Source organism: Asparagus officinalis, chromosome 3 (assembly GCF_001876935.1).
Source record: "Asparagus officinalis chromosome 3, Aspof.V1, whole genome shotgun sequence".
Lineage (NCBI taxonomy): Eukaryota > Viridiplantae > Streptophyta > Magnoliopsida > Asparagales > Asparagaceae > Asparagus > Asparagus officinalis.
The window spans coordinates 78,131,793-78,159,790 of NC_033796.1; the positions used below are offsets into that span (position 1 = coordinate 78,131,793).

The window sequence follows — 27,998 nt, forward strand, 5'->3', positions numbered from 1 at the left end:
CCGAGAGCTCCATCGGTCGACCACACCGGTCGACCGACGAAGTTCCCGCATGTTTTCCCAGTCTGGGATCTGCATCGCGGTCGACCGCAAATTTCTTCGGTCGACTGCCCCTTAGTCTGACAGTTTCCAACGGCTGTTACCGTTGGCTGGGGTTTTTGGTCTTTTGTTTTGGGAGTTTTTGGCTGAGATTTCAAGTGGGTATAAATACCCTATTGCTGTTCTTTTTCAATTCATCTAAGAAGTTTTTAAACAAGGTTTTAAACAAGGGTTTAAGGTTTTTACTGTTTGTTTAAGTTTGGATTTCTGTTTACAAAGGAGGAAGTTTTCACTGCAGATTGAGGGATTCATTCTCAATCCTCTTCATCTCTTCTTTGTGTTCATAGAGAAGTTTTCTAACTCTTTTCTCTAGCAATTTCATTATTGATTTTCATATTCTTATTATTGCTAGTTTGCTATTTGAGTTAGATTTTATTTTACTCATTGTTACACACACCCACATTGAGCTTTTAGTATTTACATACATAGTATAGTTGGGTGGTGAGAGATTGTAACTTTGAGTTGTGCTTTCATTGTGTTCTCATCCATAGTTGAGAACAATCAATTATTGTATTGAGCCTAATTGTGAGATTCACTTTGTAATACACTTGTACACCAAGAGAGAAGTGTGTGGCAAGAGTCGGGGATCGTCCCAAGAGGAGTGGCGTCGGTTGACGAACCTAGGGAGAGGTTGTAACCGAGCACTTGAGGGAGACACGTCTAGTTCAACACTTAGTGGGTGTAGAGTGTGATTGCATAGTGTTTGTTGTGTGAGAGTTTTCGGTGAACTTGTAAACCGAGTGTGTAGAAGTTTTAGCTTCCAAACCGGATTCTGTTAGTGGATTTCTCCCCGGGAGTGGGGAGCGGAGACGTAGGACGGAAGGTCCGAACTCCGTGATCATATTGCTTGTTTGAGTTTGTCTTTGGCGTATTTGTTTTTACATTCATCTTATATCGCCAATTGTGCATTGCTCATTTATTTCATCCACTATCTTATTTAGATTATTTACCCTTGTGTTGTTTATATATCCTTGCATATATTTCTATCATATAGGATATATCTCATTGTTCATATTGATTATCCTAGCTTTTATTCTTGTTGTATTTCATACTTGCTAGGATAACTTATTAATTAGTTTTATTTCCCCCGTATAGGGTCTAACAACATCCACTCCTCAGCGCTCGATGTGCTTTAAGGGCTGAGATGATTTTTAAGGGTTGTTGAGACCTTTCGCCCTCAAAACAAAATTCTGGTTAGCTAGGAAATTTAAATACTACTTTCTTTTCTCAACATAAAAGAGAAGCATGATTTAAGGATAACCAATTCATCCCCAATATGATATCGAAATCATGCATTTCTAGCATCATTAATTCTACGGGGAGTTCCTTGTCGAGAATATAAATTTTACCCCTACAACCTTGATTTGATACTAATGTGCTACCTCCAGGTGTACTAACAAGTAATTCTTATTGTAGGGTATCACAAGGTAATTTGTTTCTCTTAACAAACTGTGCAGCAATAAAGGAATGCGATGCACCAGAATCAAATAGTACTCGAGCAGGAACTGATGCAAAAGTTAGCGTACCTGTCACCACATCCTTGTTTGCTTCTGCTTCCTTCTCAATCAAGGAATAAACTCGGGCCTTGGCTTGAGAATACCGGTTCCCACCACTGGACTAGCCAGTCTGGGACAATTTGCTATCTTGTGATCTTTCTGACCACATCTCAAACAAGCCCCAGTATTTCTCCAACAACTTTTCGTTTCATGCCCAAGCTTATGACAAACATCACATCTTAAAGTTTTCTGGTTAGGAATTTGCTCCTCTCTACGTCCAAAATTCTGCTTTTTGTTTCTCCAATTTTTATTTCTTCCACCGCGATTGTCTTGCCAAAACCGCTTCTTTGGGTAGGAGCTGATCGTCTCACCCTTCGGCTTTGTATCAATTTCATTTTTCTCAATTAACAAGGCCTTCTTTAACACTTCTCCATATGTAGGGAGTTCAAATGCACTGACCGCCTTCCGAATGTCCGGTCGAAGCCCTTCCTCAAAGCGACGAGCTCTATCTTCCTCATTACCCAACAAATGAATAGCAAATTTTGATAGATAAGTGAACTCCTCTTCATATTCAGCTACTGTCTTATCACCTTTCTCCAATTTTCGAAACTCCTGTTCTTTTTGTTTGCGAACAGTTGAAGGAAAATACTTTTCATAAAAAATCTTTTTAAATTCCTCCCACGATATCTTGTATGCCTTCTCACCCAATGTCCTGACCTGCATTTGCCACCACCCGTAAGCGCGGTCTTTTAACATGTATACTGCATAATCAACCTTCTCCTCTTCAGGGCATTTCATGTATGTAAAGACCTTCTCCATTTCTGTGATCCAATGCTCAGCAATCGTAGGATCAGTTGTTCCCTCAAAACTGGGTGGAGATAGTTTCTTGAATTCTCCCATGCCACTTCTTAATTTTGGGTTCTCCTCGTTTTGACCATTCGTCCGATTACGATCAATTTGATCTTGTTGTCTGGTGACTACAGATGTCACCGCTTGCAGCAGACCCATCAATGCATTGTTGTCAATTGAGTTTCCGGAGGTGGATGCACAAGCAATTCTAGATCTCATCATTTCACCTATCGTCTGATTTAGATCCCTATCTCCGTTAAGAGGGGTTTGCTCATTACCTGAAGTCATAGCTTCCTATAAATAATAAAATATTTCAGTCAACTATTATTCAAGGAAAAATTCCTAAGTCAGTCACATATATGTAAATTAAGTAATTAGGAATTCAATCACTACTCAACATAATATCACAAGTCAGTATTTACAAACCAAAAGTATATTATTAACATTTAACTTTTTAGTTCATACATATATCTAAGTATATGGGTTTATATATACATATTTTCTACCAAAAATGTCCTACATAAACCAAAAGAGTAACTATGAAAACCCATATACTGATATTACAAAATTGTCCTAATAGTTATGCTCTATTTCCCTAAGGAAGAGGAGCTGCTAGAACTAGACTTCTCCTTAGTTGGTTCAGTCTCCTCTGAGTCTTGGCTATCAATAGAATTGGACATTGGATCTGGATCTATGCCGCTAGTCCCCCATCCTTGAAGGTCGAGATCTGGACCAATGCCTAGGCTACTCGACTCACCCTCAGAGGGGGCAAATCTTTGGTCGACACTAGGAATCTGTGCTACAAAGGACTCCATGTCCGAAGGGTCGGATGAAATCATAATATTTCTGAAGGTGATGACTCAATGGGAACAACTTCTACCACGAGATCCTCATCATCCGCATGATCAAGCTCAGACTCAGATGAATCTATCATAACAACTTCTATGGGTTCGACCTCCGGTGAGTCGGGGGTCACATGGTTAGCCATTATCAAGTTCGGATCAGTTTCATCGGAAGTGTATCCCCAGTCTCTTAGGCTGGGTTCCCACGAGCTATCTACAAAAATCATAAGGCTAGACAGAGTAGATGACGAACTGGAAGATGAATTGGTTCCCGCCATCCTACAAAAAGGGGAACCATCCATCAGCTCGCTGAAGAAGAAAAAGAAAAAAAGCGAAGTGAAATAAAATAAACATCTAAGCACTCCTTAACAACCCTAAAAGGTTTTACTATAAAATATTTATATGCATACATATATATACGTATGTATACAGACATATATATCACATAATTAATCCATACGCTAACACTCATTTAGCGCATATACTATATGATAGCGTGCCCTACAAGATTTCTAACGTCGAAACCTAAGCTCTGATACCACCTTACTGTCACGCCCTGAAATCTGCAGCGAAAATTCATAAAATACGGGGTACGCGACAGCAGCGACCCGTGCACGAGACAAGTCTTATGCACGAGTCAAGCCTGGCAATTCATATCACATAGTGTATTTTCAGAATATTCATAAACCTGTTGATGATAGAAATCAGAGCAACTATATATATATGATCGGTACTTACAGCCCACAAGCTCACCGTTATAAGCATTTTTACAAAACAAAACAAAATGCGCTGAAGGTAACATCAACAAGAAGAGGCTCTCCATATAACGCCTCTCAGCCAAAAGCTCAAACCAAAAGTTCGGCTACTATGAAGCTACGCCGGATCTGAAAATTTTTAAAAATAATGGAATGAGCTAGCACTCAGTGAGAACATTTCCCACTAGAGTTCCTAGATAACTAAAAAAATATTAATAAGAATAGTTCTCAAAAATTAACAAATTTCAAGTTTTGCATGAGAAATTCACAGATAGCAGAATACGATCCAAATATCGTATTTTGCATGAGAAATTCACAGATAGCAGAATACGATCCAAATATCGTAATATTGTCATTTTTAAGAAAAGATACAACAATTATATTTCCTTTCTCATGTGCAACTGAAATAAACTGTGAAATTTCTTGGAATCAAACCCTTTTTGAATCAAGATAAACATTAAGAAGGAAAAGAACTACTAATTTGTACAAAATCAGAGAATTGTTGTTTTCTTAATTTCACAGTCAATTATCAGAATCTTATTTCTCGATGAGTATTTCATGAATGTAAAAGTCACCCCATAGGTCACACTAAGGCTACGAATTTTAGCCCAGTAGCAAGGGAATGCGTAAACCACATCAGATAACAGATAAATTCCCGGGAATCGAATGCACCTAACACTGCCATAGGCTACTGGCCAAATACAGAGGGGCCAGAACAGATTTCAGAAGGGCCAATACAGAAGGGCCAAGGCCAATACAGAAGGGCCAAATAAAGGTGCATTCACCATATGGCAGGCAGAACCAATCCATAGTGGACTATTTGAGGGTTTGAAAACATCACGCTCACATGTTAAATGAGAAATACTTTGCATATCAGAATTTGTAGATATTTCAAATGAAATTGACAAGGTAAAACTTCTCATTTCTGTTAAAACAGTTTACGGATATTTACTTTTTTCTTTTATCAAATACTAAACCACGGAAAATCTTTGAATCCGTTAACCTGTTGAAATACGTTCCAAATATTTCATCAAAAACTTTCAGATATAACAAAGTCCACAATTATTTGAAAATTGCATGAGAGCCAAATTCATTTTTCATATTTTATATAGAAATCAAACTTGCTTTTCATATATCGTACGAGGCTAACATCGTATTATAGGATAGACCACAATAGACATAGGTCAAACCTTTAATATACATGAAAAGACATATTATTTACTTATTTATTTCATCACAAGACAAATCAAATATAAAACTCATGTAAATTCATATTATAAAAATACTAGTGAGAAATGAACTCACCTCTAGTGGTCACGACTTTCTCAAACTATTATTCTCCCGAATATCAACCAGAACCTATAATGTAAGATATAGGACTAATTATTAATTCAGAACAAACATAGATTATAGGTAAATCAATTCATAACTAGAGCCTAATAATTTCAAATATAATCAATAATAATTAAATTATGCAGTGCATATGAATTTGTTGCTATCTCTGGTAATTCATCAAAATTTTATAATTCTCATACACTAGCTTTTGGACTTTTTAGTAATTTATAATAATGCAGGGGGTTATAGAAAATTTATCAAGTCTAAAAGTTGTTGTTTATTCCTCAGACTAGACTTATTTACAAATTGAGTAAATAACAGGGGCTTAACAGATATTTTTCAGCCATTTTTCAACCATTACTCATTTTACTAAGGTCTGTTAGAAACTTCCATATGGTTCAGGGCTTAAGGTGAATTTTCCTCCCTTTATAAAAAAAACCCAACTGGTCATCTTCCTCCTCCCCTTCTTCGTTTCTTCTTCTTTTCTTTTCTTTTCTTCTTCTTTTTTTTCCCGTTCCTCTTCCTCTGTTCTTTTTTTTTCATTCGGTTTTCTTCTCCTCTCTCTCTCTCTCTCTCTCTCTCTCTCTCTCTCTCTCTTCGACGAGGAAACCGGCGGCGACCAAGACCGGCCGACGACGAGTCCTTGTCGGATCTAGGGTTAGTCTATTTTTCTTTCTTTTCTTTTTTTTTCTAATTTGTTTCATGTATCCTAAATACATAAGAAAATTCCTTTTGTAAACCCTAAATTCCTTTATTTCACATTCATAATAAGTTAACGTCCTCATTCATTTTATTTTGGTTTGATTTACTAAGATTTCTATAACAATTTCTCTTCTAAATCAAGAAATTAACATAGAAAAGGGTTTATAACTTTGGGTTACTTGAATATTAGATGAAATCCTCTGTTTTCCTTTCACTGTCTTCTTCCTCTTCTTCTTCTTCTTTTATTTCTTTTCACAATTTTAATCTAGGTTATTAGAGGGTTGGGTTGAAGAAGATGAGAGGATATTGTCTGTGTTGTTTGTTGTTGTTTTTTTCTGTAATTTTCTTTGATTTTTTTCCTCTTTTATACTTCCGTTAAGAGGTGCCGGCCAAACTGTCAAATTTTATTTAGCCACACAAACATTAACGTGGCAATTAATCAGGGGTTAGGGTGAAATCCCGAAAATACCCTTAATTAATTCCCTAATCTGTAATTAAAAAAAATCTCCATTAATCAAGTTTTTTAAGGCACTAAATATCTGGGTTACTACACATACGAATGCCACAATGTTGGACTACATCCACAAACAATACTCACCTGAGTCCTAGGTGTCCCAAAGATGTAGCGTGTAGTCATCTGTAGTATCATGTGGCTCACGGACTAATGCACACAGAGTGTTGTCGCCCGTAATATCATGTGGTGCACTGACAAATGGACTCAACCACCTAAACAAAGATGCATCACGGAGTGTAGTCGCCTGTAATCTCTTGCAGTACACAGACTAACACACTCAGAGTGTATTCCTCGGTATTCTCATGTGATGCATGGACTAACGCACTCAAGCATCCAAAACTATTGTAAACCGAAACAATTGGCACTCCCTATTGTGACAAACACAAAACATTAGACTATGTACTCCCAAAGACCCGTATGTTATGAGTTGAATAATTTAAAGAATAAGAATGTAATGCATGTATAGAATATTAAAATCATGAACTTATTAATGTATATTACTAAAAAAATACGAACAATATACAATAATCTAAAACATAAATAAATAATAGATGGTATGACAGAAAAAGTGCATACATACACAATTTAGATATGAAAAAATATATTTAAACACAAGAAAATAATCTGAATATCAGATATGTTATGTGATGTATATGTGAAGTCTAGAGTAATGTGAAACACTTAATGAACATGATTTGAACAATTAAAAATATATAAGTAATGATTTTCATTAGACTATGTTACTTGTATATTTTTAATGAAAAACATACAATATAACACTATGTGTGATACATAAAATAATATAATAAATAATGTAGAAATCAATACAATCAAATGATACATAAGTCAAATCAAAGAAAACATAGTGTAAAAATAATAACACATAAAATAATGAACAGTACGAGGAAGAGAAGTTATACGAAGAGAGTATAGTCGGAAAGTAACGAGACAAGAAACAGTGGGAAGTTTCGGAGTCAAAAAGTGATAAGGTAGGGACAAACATAATTTATCAAGATAATAGGATAGGCTTATGTATAGTCTTACGGATGAAATAATGATATGCGTCTAAATTGTCCATTATATTCTTACTAGTGGGAACTCAGGACCGTGACCTGCATGGGCCACCATAAAAACCTATCACGCCTCGCTTTCTAAAATACCAGGGCATCGGAATGTGAATAAGCCCGGGACGTATTAGACTGAGGAGAAATAAGTACTCGACCATTCTACTCAATCTAATACGCTAAGCGTCGAGCAATATATTACAAAGTCACAGGTCCCCGATCATAATTAGCAAGAATATAATAAACAACTCAGAACATAAAAGAGTCATATCACAAATAGTATATCATCCGAGACACAAAATTTGGGTCAAACGTGCCCATATCCCCAATCATGGCTGATGCACCCCCTAAAAATACTAGGAGTGGTCCAATCGCACCCCTCAATAACACTGAGGGTGGTTCAAATGCACCCACTAAAAGTAAAAACACTAGAGGTGATCCAACTCATTCTCCTCAACGTCCTTCGAATGAAGATGTAGACGACGACGAGATGATGAAAGAGCTAGAGAACAAGGTCAATGCCTTAATGTCCGCTCAAAAAGTAAGGAGAACAGGCATTCCGTGCCCATATCCAAGAGAGTGGGATTCAATCTCGTACCCGGTAAAGTTCACCCTAATTAACTTCACATCATTCGACGGGAGAGGCGCGCACACTCAACACTTGATTTATTTTAAATCATACTTGGGAGTGATCTATGGGAATGAACCCCTGATGATTCGGTCATTCGTAGGCACCCTTCGTGAGGCGACTTTCGATTGGTATCGACGTCTCAAGCCGGGGAGCATCAATTGCTGGGACGACATGGAAAGCTCATTTCTCGATAACTTCTTCGACGATGACACCAAAGTGTCGATCAGATCTCTTCTGAATGAGAAGCAGAAGGACGGTGAGTCGGTTGATAGTTTTGTCAAACACTTCCGCAACAAGGTAATGAATTTCAGGGATCCTATCACAGAGGAGTTCATCTTGCAGACGTACCATAATAATCTCCCCATCGATGTCCTTGAAGTCATGGGGGTTGTCCCCTCAACCACCAGGAAGGAATTAAAACTACATGGAGAACAGGTCGAGCATTTCCTCAAAAGAAAGGAGCTCGAGAGGGGCCAACCGACGACTAAAGTACATGCAACTACTGACGATATTCATCAACAACCACCTTGGAGGCAACAAGGGACTCTTAATCCGAAGTTTTAGGAGGAGTATTCTTTCGAAGATGATGAAGTTCCAACCATCTTCAAATACCTCCTCGCTAACAATAAGATCAAGCTACCACCGATTACAAATCAGGAGGAAGCAAACAAGATTTCGGATCCTAAGTATTGTACATACCACAGGAGAGTCAATCACCCCACCAAGACTTGTATTATGCTAAAAACAGCATTCAAGTCTTGGTTGATGTCGGTATCATAACGCTGAAAGAAGCCGAATGAGAATGGCTTCCTCCGACAGGTATATGAGGTTAAACTGCTCCTATCCTCCGATGAGTATAAGAGGTTAAACTACTTCTCTATGATACTCCAATTGATATACGAATATAAACTGCTTCCCTTATTTCCAGCGGGAAGTTCCTGGAGAATATTACACATAATATTCTTTAGGATAACCCAAGATCAAAGGTGTTCAAGTCTACACCCGAGATCTATGTATTCAATATTATAGCACTAAATCTAAGAGAGTTAATTCTTTTAGCATAACATTACATTTGAAACGGGTTCCAACAATTCACATGCTAGCCCGATTCAAACGGTAATCGGTATAGGCACATCAAATTCGTTGATGACTGAGGGTTTGCTAAAAATCCTATGAGCATCCCGCAAGGGATGATTAAGTCTATGTATTCAAAATCATAGCGCTAAGTCTAAAAGAATTCTTTTAGCACAACGTCACATGCAGAACGGACTTAAAAAATCTGCATGCTTGCCTGACTCAAACGGTAGTCGGTAAAAACTTATCAAATCTGTTGATGGCTAAATATTTGTCAAAAATCCTATAAGTCTGATAGTCATTGACGCACCAGCTTTATTAGTTAGTCTCGTGACTTAAGCACCCAAGATAACATCAATTCCAGCCAAAGTCTCCATGAGGAACTTTGAAAGCATTTGCAATGATAGCCGTATCAGCTCTAATAGTTAATCCTACAACCAAAACTCCACTGTGGTTAAGTAAATAACTAATGGGATGTAAAGGTGAAATCCATACATGCAGAAGAACCAAGCCTCAATAGTTGGCATTGCAGCCTCTCTATACTTGGGACTGCCACGCATTGTAATGAAAGTCAACGTCGGTCCACACATAGCCGTGAGTCAATGCCGGTCAACGTGTTGCAATGAAAGTCAACGATGGTTAACGCATTGTGATGAAAGTTAACACCAGTCAATGCATCGTGATGAAAGTCAACGTTAGTCAACACATTGCGATGAATGTTAATGTGTCGACAATTTTTGCTAAAACAAGGCTTCGATCAATTCCAAAGCAAAGGATAATCCTAGGGAGTTCGATCGCGATTCAGATGTGAATCCTCGACGAAGATAATCAGTTCAATGTTGACTCAATGACACGAGCTAAGATCAAAAACTAATGCATCAGTTACAGTTCGAGACTTCGACAACTGTTAGACGATAAACGCATCACCGAAAAAAATTTAGCTATTCGACAAAAATACTGAATAGGCTAAAAATTGAAGATGTCAAGAACTAAAGCCAATTATAAGTCCTTTTATACTGATTGAAGGTGAGGCCTATCACATCTAAAGTATTTTAGGCTCTTCTATAAAAGAAACGAGACTGAAACACTTTGGAAGGGGTATCTGTAGGCGTTAAAATTGCCTATGGATTCTCGCACGTAGTTCGAGACGAAGAGAAGACAATAAACATCATTGTCTGAATCAAAGAGGATTATCTGATATCATAGAGAAGCTAACAAATGTATGAAGTGAGTTGATAAAACATACAAATCAACAGGATGGTATAATAACGACGAAGCGACTCGACCTGGGGTTACGTTTCACCCACAAAAGAGTAAAAACCACTTATGTCTTGCTCATCCCATGGGTGTCTCACTCATGGAAGGTTGTAAGGACCAAGAATTTTGATACTAGTTAAAACTATTTTCTGGTATTTTAAAATATTTAATTATGATTTTTAAAAGAGTATTAATATTTTTCTCGAATTTCTATATTTTTCTATAATTTAAAGTCTAAGTTTTATATTATTTAAATGATTTAAATATTTATAAATTTATTTAGTGCAGTAAAAATTTCTAGAATTTATCCGTTGAGTTACCGATACTATTACGTATCATTTTGGATAATACATAGTATTATTATTATTATTAATATATATATTTTTTTTTGTATAATACGTTGTATTATTAATTACGTATTATTTGTATAATTTGTTGTATTATTTCTACTGTTACGTATTACTTATCATATTAGCACAACTGGTATGTTTTATCGCGTAGATAATTATCATATAATTATTTGATTTTAAATATAAGTAATTATTTTTTTATTTAATTATTCTTGTTTAATTGTGTAATTTCTTACATTATTTCTATTGTTGCGTATTATCAGTTGTAATACTACAACTAGGACGTTTTAATGTGTAGATAATTTTTATATGTTTATTTAAATTTTTCCATAATTATTGTTATTTTTAATTAAATTTTCAAAATCATATGAGAAAACTGGCCATGAGCTGCCAGCGTAGGGGATATGTGCGCTGCAGGGGTTGATTTGAAAAAAGACCCAACTTTTTATCTCTGTCGATTCCAGCTGTTCCCCAACTTTTTATCTCTGTCGATTCTAGTTTGCAAGGAAATCCTTCTCTTTGTGGCTCAAAACAAGATATCCCCCTAAAATGAAGAAAACGAATAAAAGCAGAATAAATAACACAATACAATTCACATACGTCAGCATAAATGAAAGTTACTACAAGAACTGCATAAATGAAAGTTACTACAAGAAGCCATAGAATTAAAACTTACAAACTTCACAATACAATTCACATACATCAGCAGCTACAAGACAACAATCCATATCAAATAACCAATAACACACACACATACTCGGTCTTAATACATTAGTCTTAACACATCAGCAGCTATAAGGCATAATCAGTCTTAACACAATCAGTCTTAATACATAAAATGTAGTAATACATCAGCAGCTACAAGACAATCAGCAACAGTTGTGGATGAACCTGAGCAACATGTACAAGCAAATAATTTGCTTGTTAAAAGTTAAAAACAAAGTAAATAAAGCACTGTTAAAGATTGATACACAAAAATGCATAAGATCATACGTACATTAATCATGAGATATGACTTTTTGAACAAACCAATACATCCACGACCCGTGCATATGTTTACCTACAAATTATATGACAAATTAATCATGAGATATGACTTTGTGCTATCAAGTTTCATAAACTTATATAGGGTTAAAACTGAATATCAACGAAAATGGTACCTTTGCAAGTTAACTTTACAACTAGTTCTATAATGCCCGAGTTCACCACATCTGCTACATATGCGTTTCTTCCTTTCTTTCTTTTCTTGTGCATGTTCTAAACCTGACTGGATTCTAGTAGTATTGCGTGGACGACCTTTAGTCCTTGCAGGTCTATCAGGATCACTAACTGTTATCTGATGAATGTTCTCTATTGTATGTGAAATGGGTGCGGAAGGTTGAGGAATATCCATAATTTGATCTTGAGTTTCTCCAACTTCTTCTTCAAGTGATTCCATGAAATTTGTTAGCACATCATCAAGTTGTTGCAGCTTCTCTTCTGAATCAAATGCAAGCTCGAGCACATTATTGAATTTTGCTCTTAAAGCCCAAGATTTCAATAAATTAATCTTCTCTTCACAGCTGGTGATGTTTCTTCCAAATACAATATTGCCAACCCCAATGTTACGATGCCTTGCATGTATGGTCCAACGGTGTAGGATGTAGTGGTCGGGTAATGAATCCATTTGCCTAGCCATCATTAGCGATAATATATGTCTACATACAACACCATTAGTTTCAAACAAAGCACAAGTGCAACAGAACTGGATCTGACTGGATTATTCATAAGTAACCACCTCCCATTTTCCTCTATCTGTAAACTTACAGACCTTGTATTCAACAATGTCTTTTCTCAATTCTTCACAGAACTCTGTACCAAATCCTTTGAATTCAGTATGGAACACATCAAACATATTGCGTGTATACATTTCTCCAGCTTGGATCTCAATTGGATGTCCAAGGAGCATAACAGACTTTGTGTTCAGACTCTTAAAATCTTCATGGGCTTCACTTAAGCGACGATGAGTTACTACTTTTTTATATTGTGTCACAAACTCGTGTAACTGAGTCTGTGAGTTAACATACCCATCAAAAAATGCATTAATACTTTCACTCCTTTGGCTCGATCTCATTCCAGCAAAAAAAGAATCCTTCAGATAACACGGCACCCAGTGTTCTCTACATTTGTAAACTGTTTGCAACCATCCGTCCCCTTCTTCATTTATATCAAACTTCTCTTTCATCTCAACCCAATATCCTTCACATTGTTCAATTGAAGAACTATTGCACCACAAGCCCCAATACCTTTGAAACTGTTCACCATAACGAGATACCAAAGTAGGCAAATGATCAATAATATGCTTTTGCATATGCCAATAGCAATAACGATGTCTTGTCGTTGGAAACACTGAGTGAATAGCATTACACATTGCTCTATCCTGATCTGTTATAATAGCATCTGGTTCAATACCGTGCATGCATTTCAGCCATTCTTTAAATAACCAAACAAAGGTATCTTCCTGTTCATCGGCTAATAATGCACAACCAAGTAAAGTGGACTGCCTATGGTGATTTACACCAGTAAATGGAGCAAATGGAAGACCGAACTTATCATTCGCTGTCATACTCTGAAAATGTCGAATGATAGATATGCATTCATGACCAATATTGTTGACTCTTTGGGTTCTGATATGATCAATGCACTGTTGTGATGTCACAAGTTCACCGTCTCTTCCATTGGTTGCATTGATAACGCGAGAAATAGTGGAAGGAGGCATACCTTCTTCTCGTAGACTATCAATAAGTTTTTTACATCTTTGAGTTTTATGAAATTATTGATGTGCTCTGTGCATTTTTGCTTTGTCTGGACTACTCAACACATGATTTGTATGTTCTTCAACAAACCCCGTGACCTCCCACGATTTGTCCTCCAATAATTTAACTCGCATCATTGCCTTACATCCCACTCGGGTCTCTCGCCGAAGAGGGATCTCTATCTTGCCACTATTAGGTTTATAGCCCTCCTTATCACAAACAAACTTTCTGTCTACCACTTCTCTAGTCTTGCGAGAGTAATTCACACTGCTCTTCCTTATTCCAAAACCCATCAACAATGCATAAGAGTTATAATAGTTATAAGCTTCTTCATGACTATTAAACTTCATTCCTAGTAGTGGTTTAGGAGCATTTACAGAATTGGCCGCAGTTTCAATTCCAATAACACTTGATTCTCCCATTCCGAACTCTACACTATTTGAATTTGTTTCCTCCATTCCAAACTCCTAAAGAAGAAAAAAACATTAATAATGACCTCGTCAATTATTTGGGAACAAAAAAAAACATACACAAAAAAAAGACACAAATAAATTTGCAAAATTAAGCATATACATTACTGCAGTACCCCATTACTGCTTCCATGACTTCATAAAATTTGCAAAATTAGCATATACTTTATGAATTTCACTGTAGGATCAATAAAACTCAAGTTCATAAAACTCCGTTGAGATCAAATTAGCATAAAATTAGCATTTCACTGTAGGATCAATAGAACTCAAGTTCATAAAACCCCGATCCCAGTTAAATTTTTAATCACATCAACACTTAGCAAAAATGCTTTGTCTGGACTACATCAACAAAGCATTCATACAACACAATACAATCTGTATATAAGATTTTTACTTAAATTTAACAGTAAATGTTAGAATTTACAGAACATTACAGTAAGAAGAAAGGAGGGCGGTCGAGAGAGGAGAATTTGAAATTTTACCTGTCAAGAGAGATCGAAAGGGGGAGTCGGGGTTGGCCTCACGAGACGAAACGAGCGGCGGCGGTCGCCGATTTCTCAGTCCGAGCGGCGGCGGTGGGTTGGCCTGAGCGAAATCTGGGGTCGATTTGGTGAGAGACATGGGCTGGGCAATTTCGAAAGGGGAGGGGGTTTGGGTGAGCAGAGAGGGAGGATTTGGGAGAGGCGGTGGTTGCCTGAGCGACTGGCCTGAGGCGAAATCAATGAAGTCAGGCGGAGAGGGAGGATTTGGGGTCGATTCGAAGGGGGGGTGGGGGGTGAGCGATGGCCCTCAGCGAAATCGATAAAGTCAGGCGGCAGAGGGAGATTTGGCGGTCGATTTCGAAGGCGGCGGGGTGAGCGATGGCCTCAGCAAAATCGATGAAGTCTGGGAGCTGGGTTTACAGCTGTAATCGACGGGGTTTTTTCAAATCAAGCCCTGCAGCGCACATATCCCTCGCTGCAGCCATGGCCAGTTTTCTCTTATATATACTCTCTCTCTCTCTCTCTCTCTATATATATATATATATTAATATATATATATATATATATATATATATATAATATTATAATATATATATATATATATATATATATAATTATATTATATATATATATTATATATATATATATATATATTACATATTTTATCTCTCTCTCTCTCTCTTTTTTTCTCCTTCCTCACGAAACCGCCGTGCCCCTTTTCTGTTCTCACCCACCGCGTCCACCGCAGGCCGCCGCCTCCAAGCTTGCCGCCCCACGCGCTCCAGCTCGTCGCCTCGACCACGCCGCTGCACCCGCTCCTCTTCCGACACCCTGCACTCCGTCGAACCCGTCGACACCCCTGAGATACGTCGCAGTGACCACCCCCTCAGCCGAGCTCGAACCCACTTCTCCGCCTCGTCGACCAGCTCTCCACTCGCCAACCCATCACCTCTCCCTCTATCTCGAACTCGACACCAAACACCGTGACTGCTCTCCCAGTTCGCCGCCCTTTCTCCTAAATAGTCTCCGCACAGTCCATCAGCCGCGCCACCGCCCGACGCCCTCCTGATCCGACACGTCGTTGAGCCGCTCCTGGCCCCTGAGCTCATCGAAACTCCTCTAGAAGCCGACTCCTCCCCCACGACACCTCAGGCCATCTCCTCCTCTCCACACTCGCGTCCATCGGGCCCGTCGACCCAGTCCGCAGCCCTTGTGCTTCCTTACAACGCCCCCTGCACCGTTGTCGTCACTATCTCATCCCCCAATAGCTCCGACGTCGTCCCCTCCTTTACAGATCCGCGACGCCGAACCCACCGTGTTGTTGCCCTCTGACCAGATACACCTCTAGCAGATCCGTCATGACTCGGTCGTTCAGATCCGTCGTACCGCATCTACATCGGCCCCACCGCTCATCATAAGACCCCTTGGTCTCACAGGCAAGATACCATTACGTATTGACTCGTCTTTCGATTTCTAGATCTGTTATGAGTTAATTAATTAGATTAGACTGTAATATGATTAGTTATAGTGTATATATTGTGATTACCTGCAAGGATTGTTTGATGAATGACTGTATGAAATCTTGTTGATTTATCACTTAGTTGTTATCCAATAGGAGAGACAGTACATGAAGACGAATTATGTTAAAAGTATGATTTATAAGCGTGCTTCAAAGCATGGCTATACTCACTCGACATCGATATCCCGAAGTGAGGAGTCCCGAGTTCCCTCGATATCGATATCCCGATATGAGGTTTCCTTGATTATTATTGTTATAACATTGGCTAGACGATGCACTCTTGATCGGACGTGTTGTGGGTCATGGTTATTTTCATAGTTTTACAGAAGTCGTTTCACGGTAACTCCGTGGCTAGTGCATAATATTTCATGTACAGTTGCGTAATTAATATGACAACATGGGGTTATAAAGGGGAATTGGATGAAGAATATAGCATGTATATAAACGGGCACAGCGCTTTCCTGTTATCGTGATATCGTGAGTGTTATATATATGGGCCAGAGGGCCAATACTTGCCTTAAGGCGGCCCCCGGATAGGTTTACGGGAACCCGATTATATACATCAAAATATTCTTCCCCAATTCAAATAACATGTAAAACTAGAATAATATGCTTATGTGCTTTATGGTGGACTTTGTTAGTTTTGTTGAGATGTAGACCAGAGTTGTTCTTTTCATACATAGATCGAGATTAATATTTAATTATCTCTAATTTAAGACATATGGTATATACATGAGGGTTTCCTTGTTTGGATTATTTCGCTCGACGTACTACGTCTCATGTTGTAGATTTTTAGGTATTAATTTCATCTATTGTATGCCCCTATTACTTGGATAATTAAACTGATCGCTAGCTACATGATCTCGTTACCTGATCGATTTTGAATGCTTTATGTTATCATGATTTAGTAGTGTTTTCATGTTGATTTGTGGATTTCAGTTGTACGTTCTTTTGTTATTTCTGTTATCGTATCGTTTTTTGCATTGGATTTTTGTTTGTTCTATTTTTCTTTGTGGGGTCTTGTCGTGTGCATGCACGCTGACGTACACTTGTTTTCTCTGGTGTACGTCAGACTTAGAGGAAGAATAGGTTCAACAGGAGTCAGAGCATTCTCAGCAGGAGTGCTAAGCGGACGGAGCAGAAGAAGGAGTCGAAGCCTATTCTTTGATCGTTCCAGTTTACCTTTGTAGTTCTTTCTTGTTCCATTGATCGATGTATTTTTGTATCTCTTCAGCATTCATTTGTTCAGTTTTGTATAAGGGCATGTTGACCCGAATATTATGTCCCGGATGTTATCCCATTTGTGATATGATGTTTTTATTCAGAGTTTGTCTATTATATTCTTGTTGATTGTGAACGGGGACCTGTGACTTCGTATTTATTTATTTATTCCCAGACGCTTAGCGTATTAGATTGAGAAGAAAAGAAAAGAAAAAAAAAATAATAGTGAATATTTTTTCTCAATCTAATACGTCGCGGGCTTGTTCACGTTCCGATTCCCGGGTATTTTGGAAAGCGGGGCGTGACAGGTTTTTTTGGTGGCCCATGCAGGTCCCGGTCCCGGTCAAGATCCCGAGTTTCCACCAGTTAGAATATAACGGATAATTTAGACGCATATCATATTACATTCGTGAGACTATTCTTGAGCCCGTATTCCATTTCCTTGATAGATTTCATTTCGTCCCTATCTTATCACTCTTTGACTCCGGAGTTTTCCACCGTTCTTGTCCCATCCCTTGTTTCACTTCTCTATCCTCATGGTGGTCATTATTTTATATGTTATTATTATTTTTACAACTATATTTTCTTTGATTTGACTTATATATCGTTGATTATATTGATTTTTACATTATTTATTACATTATTTTATGTATCACCTATAGTGTTATATTCTATATTTTTATTAAAAATATATATCGTTACTTATATATTCTCAATTGTTCAGATCATGTTATTAAGTTTTTTGCATTGTTCTAGACTCCACATATACATTACATAGCATATCTGATATTCAGATTATTTTCTTGTATTTTTTGCATTGTTCTAGACTCCACATATACATTACATAGCATATCTGATATTCAGATTATTTTCTTGTATTTAAAATATACTTTTGCATATCTATATTATGTATGTGTGCGTTTTCTGTCACATCATCTATCTTTCACTCATGTTCTAGATTTGTATAGTGTTCATATTTCGTGATATACTTTAATAAGTTTATGATTTTAACATTCTACATATGCACTAGATTCTTATCCCTTATATTTTCAGTAAATAGTTTTTATCAGTAAGTTTTGTCTTGTTAGATTATTTTAGTATGTTCGCATTGGTTCTGTTATTTCTAAGAGCCATGTATTTCTATTTTGATATTCAAGCATATACTTCTTGTTGCTGTAATGCGTTCTTTATATTACTATTTTTCTATTGATTTTACTATTGTTTGCATTTTATTTTTTTTTCTCTTACTCTTACCCTTGGGGTGTATATCTGTTGTGTGTGGATTCTTTTGTGATTGTATTTTTAATATAATTTTATTGATTGTGTGTTTTGTGTGTATTACTATACTTATTTGATCATTTTGAAAATGATTGCTTTGATTTTACAAACATTATTAACTGTTAGTAAATTAATTTTGATTTATTCATTTCTTGCATTCTAACTGACTTATGTGACTCTGTTCACTATGTTATTATTCTGAATTTATATACTTGATTTATTTTATGCATATATAAGATTTACGTAAATACTTGTTATTATTGATTGTGTAAATCTTAATTCGTTTGATTATATGTGCTTCCTTGTTAATTTGACAAATAATGTTCATGATTTCAACTGACATGATTATCATTTTATAAATATTTATCTGTTTATGTTTGTGTGATGATGATTGTGTTTTGGAACGCAGTATGAATTTTTATATGCTTAACAATATGTTGTATTGATTTATTTGATTTGTTTGTTTTGATTTCGAGTATATGTATATTTTTATTGATTTTGCTTTGGCTACAAAACTTTTTGTTTTTTTTAGAATATTGATACTATTTTATTTGATACATTTATATGTACTATACACATTTTTACATATTTCTCTTCATTATTGGTACTTGTCATATGTTGACTTAGTGATTTTGTATGTTGTTTGTAGCTGTGTTATTATTATATTCTATGAAGTATCTATTTTTTGGTGTGATTATGTTGATTATATGATAAATATCTTCTGTTCCATGATGATGTGTACTGTGTACTTCTAACCTTTATATAAATTTACTATTATCATGTTTTATATTTATATATTGATATTTTTCTTTTCTGTCCTTCTGTTCAATGTTATGAATATGTAGCTACATAATTGTCGCATATATTTTTTATTTTCATGTCTCTATATGTTGTCTATTATGTTGTCTAAACTATATGGATGTTTAATTCTTCGTTATTTTGTTTTGCTTAACATATTCTTTAAATATTTCTTTTACTTTTGCTTTTATATGATTCATCTGTTATTCGTTATGTTTTTATGTTTTGTGTTTATCATGTTTATCATCTCCTTACGTATGACTGATTTATATTTTGTTAAGATTATTTTGTCTTTTATCTTCTTCATGCTCTTCTTTTAATTAATTATATTGTTGAGTTGACATACTTTATCATATATTCTAGTGATTGACAATTGTTTGAATTATGTAATTATATTTCATATCATATTTTTGTATGCTATATATTCGTTATACTTTACCAATTCTGTGTTATTGATTATATTTTAACATCTTGATGTGTTGTCTTATAATAGTATATCAATAATATCACGTTAATATATGTTCCGTACTTTTTGAATGATTCGTGTATTACGCATATGTATTCATGTTATTATGATACATACATTTATGTTCCGTACTTTTTGAATGATTCGTGTATTACGCATATGTATTCATGTTATTATGATACATACATTTATATTTTCTATGTATTTCTTTTAAGATAATTGTCACCTTTTGTATCTCATGTGTACTGAATACTAGCATATTTTATGATTGTGATACAGCTGCATATATTATGACGAATTTTTTTATATACTACTAAGTGTTCTTTTATGTATTAATCTTGAATTGCTTGATATCACCTTATACTAGCATATGAATATTTATTTACTTATTTTTCATCCATATGAATGCTGAATCTCAGCTATCGCTCTCATATCTTATCTTACGTCGTTATTGTTTTACATGCTTTTCTGCATATGGATATAGTTCCATATCTCCGTCCTTGGGTTTTTGTACATTACTTTTATTTTAATTCCGAGGGCGAAATTTATTTTAAGGGGGTAGAATGTAAGGACCAAGAATTTTGATACTAGTTAAAATTGTTTTTTAATATTTTAAAATATTTAATTATGATTTTTAAAAGAGTATTTATATTTTTCTCGAATTTCTACAATTTTCTATGTTTTAAAGTCTAAGTTTTATATTTATTTAAATGATTTAAATATTTATAAATTTATTTAGTGTAGTAAAAATTTCTGGAATTTATCCGTTGAGTTACCGATACTATTACGTATCATTTTGGATAATATGTGGTATTATTTTATTATTATTATTATTATTACTACGTATATTTTTGTATAATATGTTATATTATAAATTATGTATTATTTGTATAATTTTTTGTATTATTTCTACTGTTACGTATTACTTATCATATTAGCACAACTGGTACGTTTTATCGCATAGAAAATTATCATATAATTATTTGATTTTAAATATAAGTAATTATTTTTTATTTAATTATTTTTTTAATTGTGTAATTTCTTGTATTATTTCTACTGTTGCATATTATCAGTTGTAATACTACAACTAGTACGTTTTAATGTGTAGATAATTTTCATATATTTATTTAAATTTTTCCACAATTTTTTTTATTTTTAATTAAATTTTCACAAACCCTAAATAACCTATATATTTATATATAATAAATTATCTATATATATTTATATATAATATTAGTATATATTTATTATATATATAATATGAGAAATAGAGAAACTCGGTTACAAGCCTACTTGGTAGATGATGGCTTATCTGCCCCTACATCTACATTAGATGGTGAGGGTAGCTTGAGGCTTACTCTAAGGATGTGATGTAGGGCACAGTATGAGCACATCTACTAAGTAACTTGGTACCAAGTTTCTTATTTTTCTATATATATATATATAAATATATTACTATATATGATTATATATATATTATATTATATAATATTATATATATATATTAGATATATATATATAAATTAAATATTCTCTCTCTCACTTCTTCTCTTTCTCTCTCTTTCTTCTCCTTTTCTCACGAAACCCGCCGGTGTCCCTTTTCTCGTTCCACGCGACGCCGTCGCCGCAGCCGCCGCTCAAGCTCGCCAGCCCAACCTCCAAGCTTGCCGCCCCGACCACGCCGTGCCACCCGCCTCCTTCCTTCCGACACCCTACAGCTCCGTCGAACCGCCGAGCCCCTGAGATAGCGACCCAGTGACAACCCCTCAGCCGAGCTCGAAACCACTTTGCCAGCTCCGTCGACTAGCTCTCGCTCGCAACCCCAATTCACCTCCTCCCTCTTATCTCGAACTCTGACACCAACACCCTGCGACTGCTTGTCCCTAGTTCCCGCCTCTCCTCAAATAGTCTACCGCCAAATCTATCAGCTGCCCCCACGCCCGACGCCTGTCCTCAGATCCGACGCGTTGACAGCCTCCAAAGCCCCTGAGCTCGTTGAATACTCCTCTCGCCGACCTCTCCCTACACGACACCTCAGCGCCATCTCCTCCTTCACCGTACCGTCCATCGCCAGTCACGCCAGTTCGTAGCCCCTTGCTGCTCCTCCAGTCCCCTGCACCGTCATCGTCATTGTCCCATCCCCCAACAGCTCTGACCCCGTCCCCTCCTTTACAGATCTGCGCCGCCGAACCCACTGTACTGCTGCCCTCTGACCAAATCCACCTCCAGCAGATCCATCATGACTCGGCCGTTCAAATCCATCGTAATGCGTTTGCATCGGCCCCGCCGCTCATCATCAAACCCCTTGGTCTCGCAGGCAAGATCCCATTACATATTGACTCGTCTTTCGATTTCTAGATTTTTTATGAGTTAATTAATTAGATTAGACTGTAATATGATTAGTTGTAGTGTATATATTGTGATTACCTGCATGGATTGTTTGATGAATGACTGTATGAAATCTTGTTGATTTATCACTTAGTTGTTATCCAATAGGAGAGACTGTACATGAAGACGAATTATGTTAAAAGTATAATTTATAAGCGTGCTTCAAAGCATGGCTATACTCACTCGACATCGATATCCCGATGTGAGGAGTCCCGAGTTCCCTCGATATCGATATCCCGGTATGAGGTTTCCTTGATTATTACTGTTATAGCATTGACTAGACAATGCACTCTTGATCGGACGTGTTATGGGTCACGGTTATTTTCATAGTTTTACAGAAGTCGTTCCACGGTAACTTCGTGGCTAGTGCACAATATTTCATGTACAATTGCGTAATTAATATGACAACATGGGGTTATAAAGGGGAATTAGACGAAGAATATAGCATGTATATAAACGGGTATAGTGCTTTCCTGTTATCGTGATATCATGAGTGTTATATATATGGACCAGAGGGTCAATACTTGACTTGAAGGCGGCCCCCGGACAGGTTTACGGGGACCCAAGTATATACATCAAAATATTCTTCCCCAATTTAAATAACATGTAAAACAAGAATAATATGCTTGTGTGCTTTATGGTGGACTTTGTTAGTTTTGTTGAGATGTAGACCAGAGTTGTTCTTTTCATACATAGATCAGGATTAATATTTAATTATCTACAATTTGAGACATATGGTATATACATGAGGGTTTCCTTGTTTGGATTATTTCGCTCGACATACTACGTCTCATGTTGTAGATTTTTAGGTATTAATTCCATCTATTGTATGCCCCTATTACTTGGATGATTAGACTGATCGCTAGCTACATGATCTCGTTACCTGATCGATTTTGAATGTTTTATGTTATTATGATTTAGTAGTGTTTTCATGTTGATTTGTGGATTTCAGTTGTATATTCTTTTGTTGTTTCTGTTATCGTATCATTTTTTGCATTAGATTTTTGTTCGTTTTATTTTCTTTGTGGGGTCTTGTCGTGTGCATGCACGCTGACGTACACCTATTTTCTCTGGTGTACGTCAGACTTAGAGGAAGAATAGGTTTAACTGGAGCCAGAGCATTCTCAGCGAGAGTGCCTAGCGGACGAAGCAGAAGAAGGAGTCGAAGCCTATTCTTTGATAGTTCCAGTTTACCTTTGTAGTTCTTTCTTTTTCCATTGATCGATGTATTTTTGTATCTCTTCAGGATTCATTTGTTCAGTTTTGTATAAGGGCATGTTGACCCGAATATTATGTCTCGGATGTTATCCCATTTGTGATATGATATTTTTATTCAGAGTTTGTCTATTATATTATTGCTGATTGTGATAGGGGACCTGTGACTTTGCATTTATTTATTTATTCCCAGACGCTTAGCGTATTAGATTGAGAAGAAAAGAAAAGAAAAAAATAATAGTGAATATTTCTTCTCAATGTAATACGTCGCGGACTTGTTCACGTTCCGATTCCCAGGTATTTTGAAAAGCGGGGCATGACAGAGGTTGTAGATCTCTTCGCGATCTTTCTAACGCACCTTGGATCACTTCATTCTGAGGTCGAACGAGAGATTTGAGACCAAAATACTCGAGACCATTCAGGCCATTTTACACCAGCGAGACACAAAGTGTGTCTCAGAGAAGAATAGAGATTTTAACCATGATTCTCTTCGAATATGAAGAAGATCAAAATGTAAGAGTTGTAGGTCTCTTTTTCAGCTTTCTAACGTATCTTGAATCATCTCATTCCGAGGTCGGACGAGAGAGTTAAGAACAAAATACCCGAGACAATCCAAGCTGTCTCGGACATGTGCGAGACATTCGAAGTGACTCGCGCCCAATTCAGCTCCCGACGTGTTTTCTGATAAGATTGTCTTCTAGAACTCCTTGGGATCATCTATAAACATGTGAGTTTATCCTTAAATGTGTGGAAGCTGTTACATAACCGAAAACCCACCTAAACGGATAATAACGGTTGTTCTTCGACCCTATCCACAAACACGACATTCATATCCACAAACATAGCTTAAAACCTATAAATACACCCCTAGAACCCTCATAAAAACATATCTGAAGAGAGACACGAATTTCAGAGGAGCTAGGGCGAGGTTCTAATGAATTTGAGAGAGGTTAGCAGATTTTGGCGAACTCCGGCATAAAGAAGGAGCGTTTCGAAGGATCTGAGGCTCGTCCCCCTATTCCTTGAGATCAGGCTTGGTCTTGATCTCGAGAAGAGTCATAATCTCGTTTAATCGAGATTATCACTTCAGCGATTACTTTCTTTGTGAAGTAAGAGCTCTAATTAATCATTTCTACGCAAACCGTATCTGATCGAGCAGATCTCACATTAAAGGACACAAAACTTTCACGGGACATCACTAGCAAACATGCACAACTTCCACAAGATTAAGTATGATCTGTTCAGAATAAATAACATGGATATCCGATTGTGATTGGCATGTATTCAAAGGTGTATTAATTTAATTTGCTATAATTCTATTATTATGTTCTCAAATCATAGTGAAGTGGATCTTATAAAAAATCAAACTTGCGCTATTTATTAATGCCGTGTAACACATATTATGTCAATTATATACTATGAGTAAATCCAATGTAGTAACTAAGTATACTATATAACTGCGCTTAAAAACGCCTGAAGATGTTGCTCGAAACATTTTGAACCAAACCAAAGAACGAAGCTAAATAACAAGATATACACCTTAGAGCATACTAAATATATTAATATTCATTTAACTACGTTATCTAAATGCCGTTCTATTAGTTTATCAAGTATGAATATTGAAATATGATGTTAAATTCAATTTAATAGAAGTCAGCAAAGGAATTGGTAATCTGCTTTAACCCTTTAGGGGTTGTCAATGGGATAGACGTTGTCGTAGCAGACTACGGCCTCGTGGATGGAGGGCGGCGGTGGCAGAGAGTGATTGAGTTAAGGAGGTAGAGCGTTATATCACTAATTAGATTAAAGCCAGAACACACAGTAATATGTCTGAGATTATTCAAGAACGATAACTTTGTGGATAAGCTACAGTGAGAGTTAATTCAAACGTTGTAAATGTTGTACTAGCACTTCAATCGATAAGAAATGTGTCTGTTCATGGCTCTATGATACTATCGGGCGATGACGCAGTTGGGCGCGCTTGGCGAAACGAGTCTGGCGCGCGGCACAAGGGAGACTTGAGTGCGCATCGCGAGCAATCAGTTCTCGAACCGTCAGGCGGGATGAGACTTGTGAATGGCGCATGAAAGCAGAAATTCTGAAGGAGGAGCCTGAAGCCTGATTTAATTCTATGCCGAGGAGTTAAGAGATGATGAAGACATCATGCAGGAATTGCAATCAAGAGAGGTTGCATAGAGCACCATCGGTGAGTCCCTAAGTCTCGAGGTAGAGAGGTAGATAGAGACCAATAATAGGGGAGATGAGCATCCAAAATAGGAACTGATGCGCGAAAGTCGAAATAGAAAAAAGAGGTCAAGAGATCGTATGGTGAGACGCGAATTAAGTTCTAACAGTTGAAGATGTCTTAGAAGCACTTGACCACCACTGGAAGAGGGGAGCCATTAGTGTACTTCAGTACCACCTGTAAAAGACCACGTAGCACAAAGAGAAGAAATAGAATATGCAGTGCCAGGAGGCCATGTTTGTATGATCGAGAGATCGATGAGTCTGACCTCATGTGGAGTGACGTTGCTGATTTTCTGAGGGTCGAGCGCTTAACTGGGGTGATGGTTCCGCCGGAGCTGCTGAGGCCTCTTCCAGCTCCAGCGGCTACTGAGGAACCTCTTTCAGACTATGTAGGCAGGGACTGTTGGAGAGAGAATTTTGGAGGCAGATTGCGTGGGAGGAGGAATCCCGCTGCAATGCCCTGTAGGTATCTAGGCTTCGGAAGAGGAGATTGCAAATACAGTTGAGATGGGCATCAAGGTGGAGGAGTCCTTGCTGAACCACGAAGTGTCGATACCAAACTGGATAACCGGGGCTTGAGGAGCAGCAAGGCTAACAGCTTTAAGAGACGAAGTCGAGACTTATTTCGGTTGCGGCAAGCTTGAGCAAAATACTATGTACAACATTGCACTAGAGATTCATGGAAAATCTCCAATGGTAGCAGATGGTGTTGCCTGTGGCAAGCAAGAACTGGTCTCTCTACCTAACTTCACATGGAGTGATACCTCGCAATTAGCAGGCAGGTCAGGAGAGTAGATGGGATACTGTGGCACAAGTAGGCTGAGACAATTAAGTGAGAAGGGTAGGAAAATTCTACACTCAGAAAGGAAAGGGCTAAGCCGGCATTGATTTGGTGGAAAGTTGGTTTGTTTGTGAAGATTGCATGCGTTCAGAGAAGCAGAAGAGAAGTTAGTTCTGAAAGGGTGGAAGACGCACACTAAACTCAATAAGCTAGAGCTTGTTCATCACAGATGTATGGGGTCCAGGTAGCGTATCTTCTCGTTGAACAGTATCGCTACTACGTCACGTGTTTATCGAAGCGATCACTCGAGGAATGTATGGGTATGCGCTTCATAGAAGCACAAGTCAGCAGGTGTTTGCAACATCTTTAAAGAAGTGGAGGAAGGGCCATAGTGGAGAATGAAACAAGATCTGAAAGTACAGCATCTGAGATCAAAACAATGGGGAAGAAATATGAGCTGGAGGAGTTCAAGAAGTTCCTGTACTCTGAATGAGATTTCGTTTGGAAGAGGACCTACTCAAGGGAAGCGTGGGGGGCGGGGGGAGAGGGGTGGAGTTGTGGGTGGCGGTTGGTCCGTGTTGAGGGAGCGGTGGTTTGAGATCTAGCGCTAGGTTTGGGAAGAAGGAGAGAAGAGAGAGAAAACGAGAGGAGAGAGGGAGATGGAGAGATATGCTCTTGGGGAGAGAGAAAAGAGGAGAGATATCAGAGATGAGAGAGATGGAGGGGAGAATTAAGAGGGGAGAGAGAGCTTGAGAGAGATATTGATTGGAGAGAGAAAGAGAACGTGTGAGTTGGTTATGATGATGAGGAGAGCGAACACGATTGAGGGGATCTGCGATTATTCAGGAAGGGAATTAAGGAAATAAATTAAAGAGGTAATTAAGGAGAAAATCAATATAAATTAATTAATAACAATAATAATAACAATAAAAAAATCAAATATTAATTTAAAAAGTTTTTACCGTAACAATTAAATTTATAAGTAACAAAACTATTAAAATAAATATAAAACCGGATTTTTAAATCATAGAAAATTTTAGAAAATTGAGAAAATACAAACTCTTTTAAAAATAATAATTTAATATTTTAAAATATCTAAAAATATTAAACTAGTATAGAAAATTCACGGTCATTACAAATTTTCCTTACTGATGTATATCTGTATCCATATTCATATCCGAGATGGGTAAGCGTAGATATGGATATGTTAAGCATCATATCCGAGCTGTATCAGGACCGAATGCACCCCTAGCTATGCACCCGTCAGGTATTTCTAAATGAAGAAATGTTCAAAACATACCTATTTATAATTTTATTTTCCAAAATCTACACATTGCCAACTTATTTATAAAAATCAACCCAGTTTTGACCAT

General features: G+C 37.0%; 4 protein-coding genes and 1 long non-coding RNA gene across 5 annotated transcripts; all 5 read right to left on the reverse strand.

Moving 5' to 3' along the window:
• LOC109835317 lies at positions 1,662-2,729 on the reverse strand. Its single transcript, XM_020403296.1, has one exon. It carries the CDS (start codon positions 2,727-2,729, stop codon positions 1,662-1,664), a length of 1,068 nt encoding a protein of 355 aa, XP_020258885.1.
• LOC109832347 lies at positions 11,600-12,050 on the reverse strand. Its single transcript, XR_002244720.1, has 2 exons — positions 11,963-12,050; positions 11,600-11,856 (listed from the first exon to the last, which is right to left on the reverse strand). It is a non-coding gene; the product is annotated as an uncharacterized LOC109832347 (long non-coding RNA).
• Positions 12,110-12,643, reverse strand: LOC109835318. Its single transcript, XM_020403297.1, has one exon. It carries the CDS (start codon positions 12,641-12,643, stop codon positions 12,110-12,112), a length of 534 nt encoding a protein of 177 aa, XP_020258886.1.
• On the reverse strand, positions 12,725-13,723 carry LOC109835319 (protein FAR1-RELATED SEQUENCE 5-like). The gene has a single exon (XM_020403299.1). The coding sequence runs from the start codon at positions 13,721-13,723 to the stop codon at positions 12,725-12,727; it is 999 nt and encodes a 332-aa protein (XP_020258888.1).
• LOC109835320 (protein FAR1-RELATED SEQUENCE 5-like) lies at positions 13,778-14,363 on the reverse strand. Its single transcript, XM_020403300.1, has 2 exons — positions 14,334-14,363; positions 13,778-14,227 (listed from the first exon to the last, which is right to left on the reverse strand). The coding sequence occupies exons 1-2, from the start codon at positions 14,361-14,363 to the stop codon at positions 13,778-13,780; spliced, it is 480 nt and encodes a 159-aa protein (XP_020258889.1).